The sequence below is a fragment of the Acanthochromis polyacanthus genome, chromosome 7 (genome assembly GCF_021347895.1).
Source record: "Acanthochromis polyacanthus isolate Apoly-LR-REF ecotype Palm Island chromosome 7, KAUST_Apoly_ChrSc, whole genome shotgun sequence".
NCBI lineage: Eukaryota > Metazoa > Chordata > Actinopteri > Pomacentridae > Acanthochromis > Acanthochromis polyacanthus.
In genome coordinates this window covers 14,164,856-14,185,283 of record NC_067119.1, presented here as the reverse complement: position 1 = coordinate 14,185,283, position 20,428 = coordinate 14,164,856, and the positions used below count along the sequence as shown (strand labels likewise).

At 42.0% G+C, this 20,428-nt stretch overlaps 1 protein-coding gene across 1 annotated transcript in view; it reads left to right on the top strand.

Annotated features, from left to right (window-relative positions):
* The window catches only part of sema6a (sema domain, transmembrane domain (TM), and cytoplasmic domain, (semaphorin) 6A), a 105,296-nt gene that overhangs the window by 36,418 nt on the left and 48,450 nt on the right, over positions 1-20,428 (top strand). The window contains 2 exon segments of the mRNA XM_051950477.1: positions 7,913-8,066; positions 8,937-9,054. Of these exon segments, the coding sequence (XP_051806437.1) occupies positions 7,967-8,066; positions 8,937-9,054 (218 nt within the window). The 5' untranslated portion in view covers positions 7,913-7,966.

The window sequence follows — 20,428 nt, the reverse complement described above, 5'->3', positions numbered from 1 at the left end:
AGGTGTTGGGTACACGTGCAACCAGAACAGCTTCAGGTGTCTATGAACTCTGCAGGGAGGTTGGAGCACCATTCTTTAAAAGATATTCCTCGTTTGGTGTTTTGATGATGGTGGTGAGAGCGCTGTCTACCATGGTGGCCCAAAATCTCCAGAGGCCTGCAGTTGTTGAATCTGTTAAATGTAGGCCTCATGTCCAATGGATGAGGCATTGTTATCTTTAAAGAGACCACTCTCATCAGATTAAAATTTTCACCATATGATGAAGGTGATAGCAGCTTGTTTTGACTGCATAGATTCCCGGTTGTCAAAGTCACGGTGCCCTAGTCAGAAACGGCGGACTTCTCTTTGCGGTAGTTGAAAGAAATGAAAAACAAAAATCTGAAGCTTAAGAACTTTGTATTATTTGCGGAATCTCCTTCCTCTAAGGGAAAAGTGGACCCAAAACTATACTTAGTTAGCATCTAAAGTATATATTAGGTTGTTAAGCAAGGTAGTGTCTACAGATACGGACCGTACCCGTAAGCCTGTGGCCTACGGATACAGCACTTTCCCTTAACATAAATATTAATGAGCCGGACATAAATATTAATGAGCCGGCTGATGAACGCGCTTCGTGATTGGGCTGGTAATCGACGTACATAAATATTAAGCAAACTAAAAGTAGATGAAACATTAAACGGACAACAAATTATCCCCAGGGGACCATGAATGTCTGCCACCAGATTTCATAGAAATCCATCAAGTAATTGTGGAAAATGTCACAAAAAACAGGTTGACCTCATTTCTATTGCATTCAGAGGATGGCCAGGGATTAACCAGAGGTCTGTCGGGTTGACCAGAATGGTGGATCCACTAACACCACCTGACCAACACTGCCATTGACTAGAGCCAAGCTACTTAGCTTCACTGAAAGTTTATAAGAGGATCATTAAGTTGACTTTACATGCACAGTATTTTCCCTTTTGCTGTTTGGTAATTTTTTAAGACTGGTTAACACCATGTAACACATTTATTTCTTGAGAAAACCTTTAGCCAAGCTATTAGAGGGTTTCCACAGTCATTTTGAGAGCTCATCTCAGCCCCAGCAGCCCAACAAGTTCTTGACCTACTTTTGAAAACAATGTAGTGAGTGGTGGTTATCTCCTCTCATCTTTCTCCTTGGCTGATTTCTGCTGGTGGCGAGGTTGGTGTAATGTCAGTTACTTTGGATCATTCTCAGACAGTGAACACCATAACATCCTCCGCCTCTTCCCGTCTCTGCTTTGCTATCGTGCCTTCCTTTCCCTTCCTCATTACACTTTCTTGTTTTAATTTTATTGTCCTCATTTCTGTATCTACGGTAATTTGCTCCAAAGAGTGTCCTTAGTACATCCCAAAAAGAAGGCTATCCATTGCTTTGCAGCGGATAATTGTTTTTAGTGATTAAGAATCACAGAGGCATGTCTGGGCCTAATGGCTTTTAGATCACAGAGGCAGCGTTATAAAGATAGCAGCTTATCGCTTGTCTCAGAATGTCTTTGTTAGGTTGCTGCTGTTCCAAGTTGGCGCTTTGCCTCTTTTTCCTTGCTGTTCTTCTGCCTTTCCTTTCCCTCTCTTTCCCCTCTCGTATTTTGGAGTCGTCATTGGCCCGCTTCCAGAATCAATCCGTCACCTCTTTAAAGGGAGACGTTCATGCATTTGAGCTTCTGTTTTAATAAAGGGCCTACAGCGACAGGGCGCCTCATTCATGTCCACTTCATTGTCTTTTAATAATCAAACCATGATGGATTACCTCCATACAGATATTCATTGAAAGCAACATCTAAGGGATGAAAAACTGGGGAGGGAAAGGAAAACACCAGTATGCTTTTCATAGTTCAAGGAGTATGCATGCGAGTCAGTATGTGTGTCAGTATTTGTGTGTTATATTGGATGCTAGTTTGGCTCCTGTTCTCAAAAAGACAGGCAGGTTCCTCCCTCTTGCTCCCTCTCCACTCCCTCCTCTTATCATGGCCTCCTGGGTTCAGGCAGACAGCTCCTCTGTCTTTTCTCTGTGATTTATCAGGCCAGGACTGACAAGTGTAAACACCTGCCAGGATATCCTCCCCGTTTGGGAGCCCTAGGTGGTGGATGCATTCCATTTTTTATCCCCATATGCTGGATCAATGCATTGTACTCACCTGGCTGTCTTTCAAAGCTTCTCTGCTTGGGCTAATTCTCTTCTATTTTCACACCTCACCCCTAACACCATTTCCATGCAGTGTGCCCGTGAACAGGTGTCACTGTGGACGGCAGTTGCAAACTCCATCGGGTTTAGCAAAATGGTATTTATGTGGCTGCATTTTAAAAGTGTCTGGGTTTTAGTGCGGTGTGGTGTTGTGTTCACACCCGTGTGCGAGGTCTGTTTCTGCTCTGCCAGCGTTGTGAGACTGTCACCGAGCAGAAACTTCTGAAGTTGCTGGAATTACCCCGCTGTCATTCATCCGCCTGTAAAATCACTTCGGCTTTTATTCAGTTCCAGCAACCATGAAAAGCAACACACAGACAAACTACTCTTTTCTCTCAGACTCCTTTTCACCACTTTTAGCGATGTTTAAAGGCTCGGCTTATCTCTCAAAGTATGCACTTAGTTCTGATATCATTCGTCCAGGTTTCGAGCTGTCTCACAAGGTTACAAAAATGACTAAAAATTCAACTGTAAATTCCCCTTGCAGAGGTAGTGACCAGATAGTCTTCAGAACCAATGGCGGAAGAGTGAACCATTTCTTTGAAGCTGCTTCTGAAGAAATAGTCCCTGTCTGTGTATAATCATGTTTAACAGGGACAAACGTTTCCTCGTGATTCAAAGTGTTGGTTAAACCAAAACTCTTATTAACACGAGCGCAGCCTGCGTCACCTATTACAGAATTCCAATTAAAGATACAACCAGCAGCGTCTCCTCCAAATGTGGTGACTGGCCATAATTATAGACACATAACAGCACTTTGCCAGTAAGCTAACCCTTCTCTTTGGCATTCCTGTCATCTGTAAAACCTTCAGCACCAATCTGTGGACATTACCCAGACTGCCAAATATAAACACAAGCAGACTGCACTGGTATCAAAGCTGTCGGACAGCATTTACAAGAAGCTGCTGATTTTAAACCTTCGTATGGAACACTTCCTCCGGCCTGACGATGACCAAAAACCCACTTGTTTGAAACAAGTCTGTTATCCTCAATCGGGACAATTAGATTTTTGAAAACATCATGATCACTATTGCTCAGTTTGATTATTTTAGATGCAATAGAGCATGACACATAGCCTTCTCTTAACGCATAGGACAACAATTCTGTGCAGCTGTGCTATGTAAAGCCACTTATACATAGCAGCCATTCAGAAAATGTGACAGGGTCTCGAGTGCGGACTGATGGCCATGAAGCAAACAGTGGAGGACACACAAACAAACGTAAACACGTAAGAAATCCTCCAAGTGCTTTGTTGCTGTCCTTGAGAATGACACAAATGAGGCTTCTCTGATCTGATGCCAGCTTCCACAGCAGTGCATCAGCTGCCAGGGCCTTGAAAAATGGTCATAAATCACAATCGTATAATAAAACTGTTGTCTTATGGTTAAAGTTGGGTTAGATTTAGGCAGATAAACACCCTGGACAGGGATAGATCATGTATCTCATTGAAGTAAGAGGATATTTGTAGTAAAACAAAACAAAATTCGAACCTATTTTGATGTCTGATTATTATTTTTTAAATGTTTTTGTTGACCCATCCATCCACCCAGACATCTCCCCGCTTCTGACTTTGGGAATCAATAACAAACTCCACACTGTTTCCTCCTTTCCTTCTGACGGACACCAGAGAGCTTCGTCTCCTGCTCATAACCATGTTGTTTGCAGCTAGAAAACCTGCTGTTTTTCTTGGGAAGCTGGTCTCTCAACACATTCAGAAGCATCAGTCTTTCATCAACAGGTCTACTGAGATGTAATGAAATGGTTGCCTCTCACTCCAATGCACTTAAAGAGAGGGTGTTTTCAGGAGATGAACAGCTGTGACCATCTCAGGATTAACTGGTTGTGTGCGTGTGTGTGTGTGTATTTGTGTCTGCCCAAACAATTTTCATCATGTGCATCTGAACTTGTGTTTTTTGTTTTTTGTCGTTAAACTCGGAATCCCCAAAGCGGGTTTGAAAGGCATGAAATCCTCAACATTCAAGCAATAGTCAGAGCCAGAAATTGTAAAAATAGAAAGAATTTGCAGATTTTCATTTTTTTGTTGATCCTATAACTCCATTATAAAACATGCGTTTGTGTGTTTGATCAAAATCGCGTTATCCTACATGTTGCATTTAGAAATTAGCAAATAATAAAGAACTTGCATGAACTAGACTGTGTATAAAACTAAACATCTTGTGCTCCTTGGCATATAGAACCAACATTTTCCAAGTATAATGATATCATCTGTGGACTTTAGAAAAATGTTGTACATGCTGATTATATATATATATATTTTATTTTTTTATTTTTTTCTGTACTTCTAGCCATGTTTTTGCTGTTTCCATGAAGGTGCAGGACTTACTTAATGTATGAATGTGACCGGAGCAAAAAACAGCCAAAGACTGCTTGAGGCTGAGAAGGTTAACTGAACTGACAAGCTAAATGTGTAGCTAAATGTTGAGAAACACTTCCTTCCTTTCCCTCACCTGAAGCCCACTGTGGATGACCTTGTCTTTGTAATTAATGTGCGTCACTCCGAGCATGTTCAAGCTCCAAGCACCCATAGCTAACATGTTGATGCAATAGCAGCATAACATCATTAGGCCTGCTAATGTGTTTATTGTTAAAGCTAATACAGCTTAGGTTGGCCCCCATGGGTGACTCTGCGTTAGTGATTGTTTTCCTGCTTCAAGTTGCTTATTGCTAATATAGTTCTAATTTATGTGACTTTTTCTAAAGCTTATGCTTCTCGCTGCGTGCATCAAGAGTTCTATAGTTATTCATAAGATGCCGTGGTATGTAGATGGATTCTGGGGGGTCCTTGTGTTTTTATTACCTGCTGGTGGCCTCCCGCCAGCATCCAGCTTGATTAACTCTCCCCTCTATCGCCTTTCTACTTCACACAAACACACACACAAACACACACACACACACACACACACACACACACACACACACACACACACACACACACACACACACACACACACACACACACACACACACACATACATATAGTTATGCTCGCACATGCAAACAGCTACTTTATCACTGCGAGTGTGCAGGAGGTGTGAGGGAATAGCAGTTAAGGTTCTTAAAATGATATTATCTATTAAAAGCCCGAGGAGGAGGCACGGGGATCCACTGTTACTCTTTATGTCGTCTCTTTGGTTGTTTTTCAAGGGAAGCTTTTGCAAGAGAGGGAATCCAAACACTTCCACCTGCACTAGAGTGGTTTTTGCAGGTAATTTCTTAGTTGAAGTTTGAGCACATGCTCAAGCCTTGATTCCTAAATCATGATATTCTCAGCTTATGTGTGTGTTTAAACAGATGTCTACAGTGCTGCACAAAAGTAGCATTTTAGATCAGGCTTTAACACACGCCACACACACAGTCATACTCGCACACGAGGAAGCAATTTGCTCTTCCACAGAAAGAGTGTAATTCGGTGAAGACAGACTGTGTCTCGCTCCCTCCTGTTACTCATGTGTGGCAGCTGGTAATGAAAGGGCCACTGGAAGGCTTACGGGTTTCACTTAAGTCATTTTGTGCTCAATTTAATTTGGTGTATCACAGGAGGCAGTGTGAGATGGTTTAGCTAACAGTTTTTAGCATCCTGTTACAACCCACTGATACAGATCGAGGATGTGCCTCCCCATCAGCATCCACCCATTAAAGGAAAAACGCCTTCAAATATGATTAATCTCCTGAGGTTAATTTCAACTATAACAAACTACAGTATCTATATTCATTTGGAAGCGGTAGCTATTATAGTTTTAGGTTTGATTCTGACATAATCAGGTCCTATCTAAAAATACAATTACAGAATTATTCCCTTTTATCAGACCGTACAGATCTTGTTTTCTCGGTCAGCGCAGCCTCCATCCATCATTCGCCGTGCCGGCTCCCTCCGGGCTCACCTCTCTGTCTTATGCCACTTCCTGCTCATCAATCAGTCAATTACTGGAGGACTTGCGGGTCAAGGTTCAGGAGGGAAACATGTTTTAGCCCTCTGAGAGGTTAACTGTACTCTGCAGGAAAAAAAAATCCATCTTTACTTACAATTTAGACAAAGTTGGAACGTGTAGCACAAATGCAGCTCAGGCAGCCTTTGCTGTTCAAGGAAGGGGAGGGTCAGGGAAAATCCATTTTTGTATTTTTTCCCTTCATGAAATATAGAATGTGGTACAAAAAGCAGTGTAAGGATAAGAGGAGTAGGCAAACGGAGGGAGGAGAACGGAGCAGCTTGTGAGATCAAGGTCGTATCCAGGCTTTAGTATTGGTATTCTCCTCAGTGTTAAAATGATTCTACCAGTGAATAGTGTTTTCATTCCTCTTCTGAATGAGATTCACAGGAGCATGGAGAGAGAGGGAGGGGGGAGAGACATGACAAAGAAAAGAGAAAGTAACCCCCCCCCCCCTCCACCACCACCACTTCCACTTTTCTTTTTCTTCCTCCTTCCTTCTCCCCTTGGACTTACAATAGGGAATGAAAATACAGCGTGGGATAAACAACTTTTATCAGACTGGACCAAATGAAATCGACTATTTTATTCAATTCTTCATCCCTGAAGGATCCCCCCTTACTCTATCTACCCGGCAACATCACACCCCTACAGCTTCAGTCGAGAAGAAGAAGGTGCTTTATGCAAATTAAATGCTTTATTCTTGATTAGATTACAGGCGCAATAATTGTCTGGGATGATTTATGGGTGTAATTGGTTGCCACAAACTGCAGTAAGAATAAGCTCAGTTGCCATGGTTTGCCCCATGAAGACGTTACATCAACACAATGTAGGGCATCTGCTGTAAAATCCACTTTAGTGAGCACGTATAAGTTACATTAGGAAATTAGCTGGGTGAGTACATTGCCTTTTCCAGGATTTATAGATAAACGATGAAGGAAAAGAAAAACATCCAGTCATTTTGTGCAGTTGTCACGCTCACTGAGTGAGAAAAGTGAGTCAACATTTGGTATTTAAAGTAGACACCAAGTGCAATGAGAAATGTCATGAAGAGGAGAGAAAGGAAAGTACAAGCCTTCAGGTGGCTCTTAAACCATTTCTCTGGTGAAATGGAGTGTTTATTAGCCGTACTGATGCACAGATTTAGAGGGAGTCATCGACCTGTTGCGGTGTGGGATTGCTACCCTGGCAAGAGACTGGCAAGTGGGAAATTAGGTAGCTGCCACGCCGTCCCGCCACATCTCAAAGTACTGTTGATACTTTACAGCGGGGTAATCTGAACAAGAGCTCTGCCACTTCACTAAGACCCTGTCACACACAGAGAGAGAGGGAGACAGGATGAGAGAAACACAGAGATCTTCTCTGCCTGCCATCGATCTATGACGCATATTACCACCCTAATCCAATTAATTCTGTTTCGCTTGCAATGCGGCTTACTTGAGTCATCGAAATTGCATATATAAATATATCTCTGACAGACTGCAATGGGCCGTGTAAAATGCACAAACAGCTAATTCAGGTGGACTTGAATTTGTTTGGTTTACTCCTTTCTTTTTCTGCCTCTCCTCGCCTCCCACCTGCTTCTGCATTTCTTTGTTTTGCACCATGAATGTAGAAGCCACAGAGACATTGTTGTTGTTGATGGCAGTCGGATGAAAACACAGTTTGACAAACTTTGTTTTTTTCTGTCCTTTTTCCTTCACTCTTTCCCTCCATCCCTCTCCATCTCCTCCTCCTACTCCAACCTCTCTTTATCCAGGCTGAGACAAATCTGTAGCAGAGGACCAGCAGCAGCAGCAGTGTTGGTGCGACCATGAGGTCAGAGGCCTTGTTACTCTACTTCACGCTACTGCAAATAGCCGGGGCGGGCTTCCCCGAAGACAGCGAACCTATTAGCATCTCACACGGCAACTGTAAGTATATCCTTTATTCTTCCTTTCTTCAATTGTTTCTTTCTTTCTTTTATTTAGCACCATCTTTCCTCTCATTACAAATCCTGCCTCACTCTCCGCCTGCACTCTTTTCCCTTTCCTCTTTGTTTTCTACTTTGCAAATCCCCCTCTTGGTATCTGTCTCACTTGTTCTATCCCTTTGCTGCTCCACATCCCTCTCAACCCTTTGCTTCCTCGGCAACCCCCACCAACCCCCAACACTGAACACATTCTGAAGGCACGGAGTGTAATTTGGCGCCCGAGGATAGGCCCTCTACACACACTAAAATCAAGGACTTAAGGCAGCATTTGAAATGGAGCCCACCCCACATCAAAGGATAATCCGCTATTTTTCTGTTGGGCTCCTAATGCTGTGTGTGATAGTGTAAACGCTGTGGCAGGCTGTAAAGATATGGTCATTGTTTCCTCTGTTTCTGTCTGTGTTTCTGCCTCTCTGTTGTCCTGTTCTTCTCTCTACGGGTGGAACACTGTATCTCCTGGCCAGGAGAGCTGAAACACAAACCCAGCCAGCCTCACATGGACCTACACTCCTACTATCAGACTGTTTATTCAAACCAGGCGCTTTCATCCAAAGCCACTAACAATAGAACGACTGCATGGTACAGTGCAGCATATTTTTAGTCAACGATTTATGGTTGCAGGAGGAGCTCAACCACCAATTGCGGTGGCGTTTCCTTGCACAGCTAAGAAGCATGAGTTGACATTTGACTTAAAGCCTATGAGACGCCTGACAAAAGCTTTGAAATTCATAATTTCCTAAAGCCATTACTGCAGTAATAAATGTAAGGTTATCACGTGCAGGGATTAATTTTTTTGTCTCCTTCTTTGCAGACACAAAGCAGTATCCAGCATTTGTGGGCCACAAACCTGGAAGGAACAACACGCAGCGGCACAAACTGGACATCCAGCTTATCATGATCATGAACAGGACGTTATACATCGCTGCTAGGTAGGTGATAATATCTATTTATTCCATTTTTTTAATGTGCTCCTCAAATATTTGTGCCATTCTCCTCACTTTGTTGTCAAGTGCTTTCTCGAACGGAATCCAAGGGAATCTTTGGATTTGTTCCGTTTCTTTGGTAAAGTCTTCACCTTGCTATGTGGAGATGACAAATAACTTAGGATGACAAGTGTCGCCTTATAAAAAAGTGAATTGAATTTAATATTTCAGACAGAGGCACAGACTGACATAAATGTAAGTTTTACCACTTTTCGATGTGGAACAAAAGTGCAGCCGTTATAGATTAGGATTAATCAAACACCAGGATTATTAAGTCCTTCATCATCTCCTCTCATATTACAGTTGCTTTGTGAACGTGTGATCTAGTTTTAACTCCATAATAACCGAGGGCTGTGAAATCCACAGCAGTTGGGCCATCAAACCAAACTTGGGAGTCCTGCTGTGCCGTGTCCTTTTAAGGGTTTTGGGAATCATGAGGGACTAATTCAGAGCAAAATGCTGAAACTTTAAATCACTTTGCAGCCTGGACTTTTTCTTTCATTACCTCCTTGTTGTTTTCTATTTTGAGCTCACCATCTGCCAAAACCCCTTTTACCTTGTACGATGTCCCTAAAGACATGTGCCCTGTTTTTTTTTCTTAAACATCCAAGCAGACATGCAAACTCTCTCATGCACGCACATGCATTCACTGAGATGAAAACTACAGATCAGTTAAAAACTAACCTCAAAGAAAAGACTTTCCAGTTTCCTTGTTTCCTGATCTGCATGCGCCATCCAGACAGTCTTAATGCACATTCTGTGTTGTCAATAAACACTAATACAGCATTTTTTGCACTATTTGTTGGCAGCCTTGTAGCCCTCACAGATCAATTGTTAAAGCTCTTTTCGTTTCGTCTGGCTTCCTCCCCTCCCATGTCTGTCACCTGCCTTTATCACTTTACGTCAGTGTGTTTTCCACCTGTACATTTTTATTTTTTTATTTTTTTTATTTTTGTATGACTCATTTTTCTGAGATAATATGGCTCAATTACACCATCTGGAGCCATGGACAGGATCGATATTGATTTTGTCGTCTCGCTTGTCATCGGTATTTTAAAAATGTTCATAGTGCTTCACCTCGCGGCAAAGTGAGCGATCTGGAAAACAGTCAGGTCCATGTCGGAAAGCACCGACGGCCTGGTTTACCTTCAATGGAGGTTTGATTGCGCAGTGGCCTGTACTGTTAAAGCGGCATTGAAAAGGTCTTAATAAAACGGATCCTTATGTGCGTGTTCTTGTGCCGTCCATGGCTAATTGAGTGGCAGGCTTGATTGGATGCTGTTCAAAGCCACAATAGGGGTCTTTCTTTGTTTTCCTCCCAAGCATGTCAAATTAAGTGGCGGACGGGAGGCTGCTGCTTTAAGTGGCAGAGCTTTTTTTTTAAAAATATCTGTGGTCATTAAGAGGAGGTGTGGGGAGAGTGAGAAAGGAAACACGGCGAAAGAGAGAGCCTGTGTGTGTATGTGTGTGTGTGTGGTGGGATGCCAGAGACTTTGGACTGCCTGTCGCCCACCTGCTCCACATGGGGTGGCAGGGGGCTGAGGGGCAGGGGAGGGAAATGAGGCACAGAGGGTTTATTGGAGGGGTGTGTATGGGAGAGTTTGTGTGTGTGTTTGAAAGAGAGAGGGTGTGTGCTGCCCAATTTAGTACGCTGACCAGTTGTCCGGTGGATTTAAAAGTGATTTATTGGGTCCGATATGCGGCCACATGTGCGTGTATATGGATATATGTTGGGAATGGTGAACATGTGTTGTTGTGCCGGCGGGTGTGCGGGAGCCACAGCCAGAGATTGTATACGCTGCGACTTGTGCATGTGATTATGTGTGCAAGTGTGAGGTCACCTGGTGTGTCGGTTCCACACTCGCATACTTGCTTAAAGCAGACTGGGAATGCCGACACATGGCCGAGGTATGTGACCCCGGAGTGACTGGAATGGCTGCCTCAGATTAGACCGAGCCGGGTGACCGCCATTGATCCTGACACGGAGATGAATGCCGGAGTCAATAGTATCCATCGGCTCTAACGGGATATCGATAAAGACATGTAAAAGTTAAATGACAAACAGTTTAAGGCAAACAGCAGAGACAATTACCACTTCAGAAATCAATGTGAAACTGAGCCAACGGTCGACACAGCAAGACTCGGGCTACGAAACAACGCACAATGCTGCGGAAAGGAAGAAAAAAAAAAGGCAACATCAATAGTTCCTTTTATGATGGTTGTCCAGTCAAATGGCTTGTTTATTCTGGGGCCAGCATCCCACAGCTTTGCCATCATGCCTCTAGACGAGTGAGCCTCAGTTCTTGGTGCGCAGCAGCTTGCAGATGGCCACTGTGAACGCAGTCCAAAGCCCAACACTGTTTCGGGCTGTTTTTTGAATGACTGCTCAGTGTATTAAATCCCTTTGGCTCCTGTTTTGGCTCTGGCAAAAAATCACAAGATTTTTAAGCTGTGAGATGCATACAAACATAGCAACTGATGAAATTGTAAATAGACAAAAGTGCCTTAATCCATAGAGGGAAAGAGTCAAGTCTTTGGCAACGGAGGAACTCGGCAACAGATGCAGCGATTGATCATTTATACTGAGTTTTTAGCCTTGAATGAAATGTATTGATTTGTTCAAATCTGATGCTCTTTATGCAGTTTTGTTTTATTCACTTTATGTGGACAAGTATTGAAGAAAATGGCCTCTGCTGATGAGGTCATATGACTTTTCCAATATTTCTAAAATATTATTAGCTTTCTTGGACTCGTATATATTGTATTGTTGATTATGAATTCAGTTCATGACCAGTTGAGTCCCTTTAATATTCTAAATCTTATTCCATGGCTCAGTTTTCATCAAGTGCATTATCCAGAGGGACACTACAGCTTGATAAGATATGAGGCTGCCGTCCTTTCATATGCAGGATATCAAAAACCCTCTTGTTTGTTCAGTTTTAACAAGACTGGCATGGGACTGACTGTTGATTTGTCTCTCTTTCCCTCAAACATCTGCTCTTAACAGGAAGGGTGCACGGCAGAGTTTCTGCTAACAAACTTTAAGAAAAATGATGGAAATAAAAGAGAAATAATTGCTTGTGAGTCATAACAAGAGATGTTTGGGGAGTCACAGCAATGAGAATGAGAGTTGACCCTGTGCCGAGCGGCTGTTTGATAGTTTTTATTGAAGCAATCAGCTATACACTACCCATGAGTTACTGAGACATGATGTATATTAGAGTGCAGGTAATGAACATAAAAACCTTGTCATGAACGAGCTCTGTGGTTTGTGTGTCTGCTGTCATGTGTATTTCAGGTGTTTAGCAGCAGAGTCACGTTTAGTAAAAGCAATAAACTGTTCAGTGAGAGATGGACGCATGAGGATTCCCATCCCAGAGGTCCATATTTCATGGTCAGAGTACACTATGTACAGCATTCTGAGGGAATTCATCATGGTGCAGTTGGAGATTTATCATTCCGATATCTGCAAAAAATATCTGTGTGCGAGTGTGAGTCAGGCTGCGTGCATGAATGTGAACCGTTTGTGTACGCACAGTGAGTAAGCAGTGTTATGATGACTTTCCTAGCTGTGTGTGCTTTCAGTAAACTGATTTGATTGAAGCCACTTGCCATGTAGCAGTCAGAAAAACAAATTGTGATCTCATTTCTCTGACATGTTTTACTTTGGGAATGCTAAACTCTTTGCTCTCAGTAGTGAAGATGCATAGTAGAAACTGTGTGTGTGTGTGTTCTCTGACCTCTACCTTTGTACTAAGCTACTTTGAGTTTTAAACCTTTTAGAATGTGGAACATTGATTTATTTTTTGTAAGATGACCTTAACCTTATCTATGCTCACTTATTCAAGCAGCTATTTTAGAGGTGGAATGTAGAGGCCTGCGTGGGACTGTATTCTTAATCCCGCTCTAACTGGATTTCTGACCATTACCGCCCACTCCTGCAACGTGTGTGTCTACTCCTGCCTGAACCCATAAACACTCTGAAAGAGATACATAGCTGTCAGCCATAACACAGAAAAACTACAGTTACATTCATGAGAATTAATTAATCTAGGGCAGTAAGCTCACATTTCATACATTTTTCAATCATGTCTTGTTTAATGTGTGCAGCAAGAAGTGTTTTATCTTTGAAGGAGAGCTTACTTTGACCAAGGAGAACAGAGCAATTCAGAGGTGCCAGATTTGTGCCTGTTGCATTGCCAATGCTTTGCACACTTTTTTTGCTAGACTTTCATTTCTTTAAGCCTTTATTGTATAGACAGCCAAAGAGAGACCGGAGAGACAGAGGGTGACATGCAGCAAATGGCACTGGGTTGAAATCAAACCCAGGCCTCTGTGGCCCAGACTCAAGTCTTGGTAATGGCAAAGGTTGGAAAAGAATTGGACTTCATAGTGACAAATGTGCAAAATGCTCCTGCAGCCCGAAGGCTCAACCAGTTGAACGGGCACCCCAATACTTTGCAAATTTGTCACAATGAAGTCCAATTCTTTTCCATCTTTTTCAGTAACAAATGTCAGACTTGCTTTGCTGTGCTTTTTGTGTCGTAAAAACTCCCTTCAGATTTCTTTTGATTTGTTGACTGTCTTTCTTCTTAGTAGTAAATGCCAGGACCTGCAGTTTATTCCCACAGCAAAGTTAAAACCTTTGTGTTTGGCGGTGTGTCCCACGTTTCCAATGTCAATGTTTAATATTTAGATTACAATTAATTCTTTCACAATTTGGATCATATTTTACTGATTTTCTCTGTCATTTTTATCAGTACAGATAGTCCTACTTTTCCTCAATGAAACAGCTGAGATCTGAGGAACATTTGATGACAGTTGGACTGATTGTTAACAAGCTAACACTTTAGCCACATTTTTTAAGCCATTTTATTCAGAAGTAAAGAAGGTGAGCACGACTAAAATAGTGATGAGCCTCTCAAGAAAGCCAATCTGTAAACTCATTGTGGGTATTAATCTTACCTCTTGCTTTTCTTTTCTTTTCCAATTAAGTTTAACCTACTTTCAAAAAATAGTCACGCATCCAACTGTTTTTTTTTAAAAATGTGTTATTACCAATAATAATCTAAGCAACTAATAAAACAAGAATCCAATTTAAAGTTCAGTTAAAAAAAAAAGGTTGGTATGATTGCATGAAGATACTTGTTTAGTTTAAATTGCATTCTTTCATAATATCTTTTGCTACATACCCCCCCCCCCTTCTCTGGAGTGGGAGAAGCACTGGTTTAAAGTTTGTATAATCATCTCATGAATTATGTTTTTTGACCTATCTGATAACTTTTTTTAATCAAGCTACCCAGTTTTCTCGATCTTAACATCAAACTTAATGATCACAATGTTGCTGAAAGGAATGAAACTACGAAAAGGTGATCAGTGTTGAATGAAACTAAATTTAGCTCAAGGTTTTGAGGACAGAAAGAGAAAAAGACATGCAGAGAATGAAACAGACAGTCCATACATGCTTGTGTTACTGTATACTCTGCCTAGCGAGCATGTCCCAGGTCTCTCCACATGCAGGGCATAGTCGCCATTCTCGGGCCTCATTCAGCCTCTACCATGGTAACGCCAACCACACTCTGTTTACACCCCTCTATGAGGCTGAGAAGCCTGGGAATCAGAGTGTGCGTGTGTAGGAGAGAGAGAGAGAGAGACGGAGTGATGTGTGTGAGAGTGGAAGGACCAGAATTTGTGGTTGCCATTAGCCGTCACACGGAGACACACACATACACTCAAAAATCCAGATTACCTTCTCTCAGTTGAATCCTCTGGAACAGTCGTGCCTCTGTGGCCGCTGCTCTTCCCTGTTGGGTCTCGCAGTGGAGGCCACTAGAGTCTCCATTATTGTAGCTCCACCAAATCCTGTTAAAACCCACTAATGACTGGGATTACACGGTTGCCTCCTCTCCCTCCGCTCGCAGCACCAATGACATCCAGCCACGTCCACCCTGAAACAAAGCTTGCAGCTCTACTAATCATAACTACCTGTATTTGAAGCTGGGCCATTCAAAGCGTAACCCTGCAACTATGTTCAATACGGTCTTTCTTCTGCTGTTTTGAAATTTGAAAGAATTCATCCAACAAAAATATACAGAGCATGGCTGACCACCTTCCAGATGTGGAACCTCCTCGCCCTATATCGAAGGCTGAGCCCAGACATAGTACTGAGGAAACCCATTTCACCTGCTTGTATCCGTCATCTCATTCTTTCTGTAACTATCCTGAAAAACTTAAACTCCTTTGCTTTGGACAGAAATACACCCCAAACCTAGATATAAAAATCCACCAATTTCTGACAAAGAACCATGGCCTCAAATTTAGAGGTTTTTCCTTTCATTCTAGTTGCAAACAGCCCCAATGCCCCCTGAATATCACCACCTGAAAAGAAAACCGAACCATGTCACCTGGAAAACTCTTAAGTTCCCAAATCCGACACACTCTTCTCCAGCTACACATTAATGCAGTCAAAAATTAAAAGTAAGTGGTGTCTCATAATAGCTAACCAAGTCTAAATGAGCAGAATTTAATGCAGTTTTGTTTTGACTTTGAACAGAAATATATTAATTCATACGATATTTATATTGAGCATTAAACATCTGCGGCTACGTTGCTTAATGGCGTGTTCTGTTAATGTGTCCAAATAATTCATGAGCACGGGGAAAGTGATTCAAAAGTACAAAATTTAAACTTGGAGCACAAATTATTTATTCCCTCACTTAATGGGCTCCATAGAAATAAAAATGGGGTTGTGTATAATACTTTGAGACAACTGGATGAATTTTAACCAATAAACGTAATTGCAGCTATTATGTACGCTTGCTTAATTGTGCTAAATGTGTGTGCTCCAAACATGCTCTTCACCCCTCTGAAACATTCCCACACAAGAACACGCATGCAGCCATATACAAACACACACTGAAAGGAATTATGGAGAGAATGTAGAAAACCATAAAGAGAGCTTCAACCTTCCAAAAGAACAACCTGCCTCAGCTTGGGGGTGAGTGAACCCTGGCTTGTCGCATTTCATGGCACCACATCACCGAGGGCCTCTCGATGGCCTCAGCCCATTCAGAACTCCAACAACTCCCTTCACAGCCCAAAGGTGCCTGCTGGCTTCCCCGGTTCCCTCCCATCCACTTTGTGAAGAGGATTTGAACCAGTGAGAGCCAAAACAATGTACAATGGGCCCTCCTCTACCGCCCATGATCCAGTTATGAAGAGGGAGGAATATGGGTGAAGAGGGTGATGGGAGTAAAAGGGTGGGAGGTAGGGAGGAGGGAGGATGTGCAGGCATTCGGTTTGAGGAAAGTGGGGTGGTGTCATAAGGTGTGGGGTGCATGCTAATCACATTCCCCTCTTTTCTGCCACTGGAGTGCGAGATAGTTTGACAAAGACCCAGCAGATGGACCAAGCTGTTCTGCGGTCACCACAGAAGAAATGCGCTGTTATGAAAACGACATTCTTGGACACAAAGACCCAGTGTTCTCATGGCCACGCATGGCTACATGTCGGATGGAGACCCTCTGTCACTGTGTTGCACTCAATCTCACACTTTTGCCCACGCTCAGTTGGTCCACTGTCTTGACTCGATCATTCAGCTTTTTCTCTCAGTGTGTAACCATCCTTTTACAGTGCCTCTATATTTGTGCCTAAGAGGATATTTGCATACCTTCCGTCCTACTCACACATTTTTGTCGCCGGATTTTCGGGAAATGCGAAGCCTACGCCAAGTGATTCACATTGACACCCAATGTTCTGCGCTCATCCGCTCTCAAAGGCTTCTGTTATTTCTTTTCCCTCAGAATCTCACGGTGCTTCCAGTTTCATCATCAGCACTGCGGCTCCTGTAGGACCTTGTGATTTGAGTAACAGCATTGTTCCACCCTCAGACTGTTCGATTCACAGTGGAGAGTAAAGAAATGATGGGAAAGCCAATGACATGCAACAAAACTTCTCTCAGGGGATTTCAGTTAATAAAGTTGCTTGCAAGTAAAGGCCTGGTCACGTTAGACAGGTTCTGACGGGCCAGAAAGATGAAACTGAGACTAAGTTGGTGAAGTGGTCGGCACAGATTTTAAGGTGTGAGATGCAACTTCCCTAGGGAGGGAAGGAATATTAAAGGGGGGGATGCAGGGGGAAAGACGAGAGGTAAAGGCACTGTACTTCTGCTAACATTGGGAAGTTAATTATTTTAGTTTGGCCCACATTTGCCAAAGCACATGGAGCAGCAGCAGTTGCCATGAAACACTACTTTCTTCGATAACATCACCCCATTGCTACAAGTTGCATCAAAACACCACTCCCTCTGGGAATATTAACCCATAACAGGTCTGAGCACATAGACATGATACACACCTATCGTGTGTCTTACAGCATGACTTGACATCCATGAGTTTCCTGAGAAAATGATAGAAAAACATTGCTGCTTCCAAAGCCAGAATTTACCTGGAAATGTTGAGTATTCAGTTTCTTCAGGATCAGCACAACCTTGGAATAGCTTTCTGTTGCATTCGTGGGTGCATTACAAAGTGGTTATAGCTGCTTTATTTCATTTTTAATGATGATTTGCCAAAATATAAACAAAATGCGGTCCACAATTTCCAGGCTGCATCCTCCAAAGCATCACAGAAAATGTAGTTCCAAAATGAAATAGGAATGATCCTGAAATAACAGCCAGAGTATGTAGGCTTAGAAAATAAAAAGGTTCGGAATGTTCAATTTGTGTGTTCCTGAAACATCCATCCATAGAAGAAGATAAACTCACGTTGAAAAACATAAGAATACATTAACTATTTTTGGACAATTTGCTCTTATAAATTATACAGAACTTTATCTTAAACAATGTTCCTGCTCTAAAATGCCTGGATTAGTCTGCTTCCTGTATGCAGATCGAGTGGAAGAATACAGCAGTTTTTCATTCTTATAAATTATTTCATAAGTAAACCTTGCACATCAGTAATATAAATGGATTCTATTCTCGGAAACAATAGACAATAGAACACGTTTGTGTATTCACAGCAAACTGCCCAGCACAAATGAAAAAGCGCTGTTGCATAATAAAATTAGTTTGTAAGACGAGTCTAGACTGACCACATTTTTGCCCCAACAGGACAGCAGCTTTTACTCAAAACAGTGTTTAGTCTGAACTGTGCTCAGCAGGCAAGAATGGTCTTGAAATTGCTCTCTGTTTTCAGCTGCTGGGGTCAGAGGAATGGCTTCCTTTTTGGTGTTTGAAGGCTCATAACAACACCAAAAGCAATTTTTACAACACCTGAGATAAAATACAGATATTTCATTGAAGTAACAGCCATGTTGATGGTGTGTGTGAAGGGACCATATAGAGAGCAGAGAAGTAATGATAAATCTTGTCTACATTGCTGAACATTGTGGTTCTCTTTAAAGCGTAGATGATCGATGTCCTACTTTTAACTGAGTATTTCTGGGTTTGGTGGTTGGTCAGACAAAAACATGACATTTGGAGAGATCAAGTTGAAGTCAAGGAACTCGTGTTGAGCATTATTTTTTTACCATTTTTTGACATAAATTTTGATGTGTTTATCCATGCAATAAAGATAAAATCTGCAGTTTAATCGGTAATCAAAATCCACTTTAGTTTCATTATTTAATAACTCCAATAATATAATAGTTCGTGAAGCCCAACTTACGACAATATTGACGTTGAAATAGTGGCTATGATGGATCATATACTTGAAGCAGACCTTAACTCTGCAAGCTGACTTTCATATGTTATTAAATAAATGTAAACCACCGGCTGCCTGGAATGTAGGAAATCAATTTTAGACTTCAGGCTTGCTTTGGAAAATGATCCGCGCTAATGTTAACTATATTCGATTTGTAGTTTATGGTGTATATTATACAACACGATGCTAGCAGAGTTGTCCTTGAACACTCTGCCTCTGCTTTCTTTTCTTTGTGAAGTGATATGAATGTGACACCAGAGGGAAGTGAATCTGTTGTAATATGAGTTCAGGTGCAGGGAAAAGGGTGCATGCGTGTGATTGAGTTGGAGTGAAAAGAAAAGAGGGGGAGTCTCCTTGCACATGTGTGTGTTTGGAGAGCTGGTGTTGACACAGACACAGCCGCTCCATTGTCCTCCTCCATCTCCAGTCAGGATGTTTGAGGGACACCTCATCGCTTGGCTCCCTCTAATCTCTGCTGGAACCCAAAACCCTGCGGCTGGAAGGCCTCGGCCCTGGAGGACGCTGTCAGCAGCCGGGACGAGAGAGGCGCAGGACAGGGAGAATAAATGGGATGGTTACTGTCGAAAATTATGGAGCAGTCAATTACAGATTACTCATGAGCTGTTTCAAAATTGCAGTCAGTAAAATAACCCGAGGGATTACACTAAATCCGCCTGGTAATCCTCTGTTTAAATGGCTTTTGATTTAGTTGAGTCTTTTTAATATAAAGTTTGAATTTTAATAGAAAGATATAAGTGAAGTTAACTGAACAACTCTAAGAACTTTAGGAGACAGAACACTGTAGCGATATCATCTATCACTGTTATCACCCGCCATTTTTCCATTCAATTGTTTTTTATTTTTTATTTTAACTTCAGTTATGTGGATGTATTTATTCTTTTGCTTTGACAAGTTGCGAGTTGGCCTTTTAATAATTAAACTTCCTGTCGACTCACTAAGTTTGATTATTGTGTATCCCGTTACACTGGAAACAAGGTGACAGAAACTCTGGAACCCAGAGTGGCCATTAGATAACCCAGGAAATTCAGCCCAGTTCAATTAGCCAAAGAGTATTGCAATGGTAGTGCAAGCACTGAGCCTGAATAAAACTGCACAGTGGAGTTTGCTGGTTTGGCCGGAGATTGTCAATTTTTAATCGTGGCAGACTGCAGCGTGACGGTCAGCATCTGGCATTTGCTTGAGCAAGTGAACTTGGAAGGAGGGATGCATCTCAGTGACCCCAAGCTGACTTCGCTGTTTGCTTTCATGTGAAAGTGTTTTTAATTTCAGTTGGACAGAATGTTTTAGGAAACGGGCAACAAATTTGGTTGAACTTGAAAGAATACATCTACTAGATGTGTATTTTAGTATAATCTTGATATTATAATGTGTTTTTTTTAAAAAGATAATGATAATAATGTTTACTATAATGATCCATAAGCCACATGATCAATTAATAGGCTATACATACAGAAACTAGAAATCAAAAAAGCATTTGCTGAAGTGAATAAATTGTGGTGCCGCATGGAGAAATCACATGACGTAAGACAGAAATCAAAGAAAAAGCAGATTTTGTCAAAAACATGTCCTCTCTGACTGACAAAGCAGAAGTGTTTTCT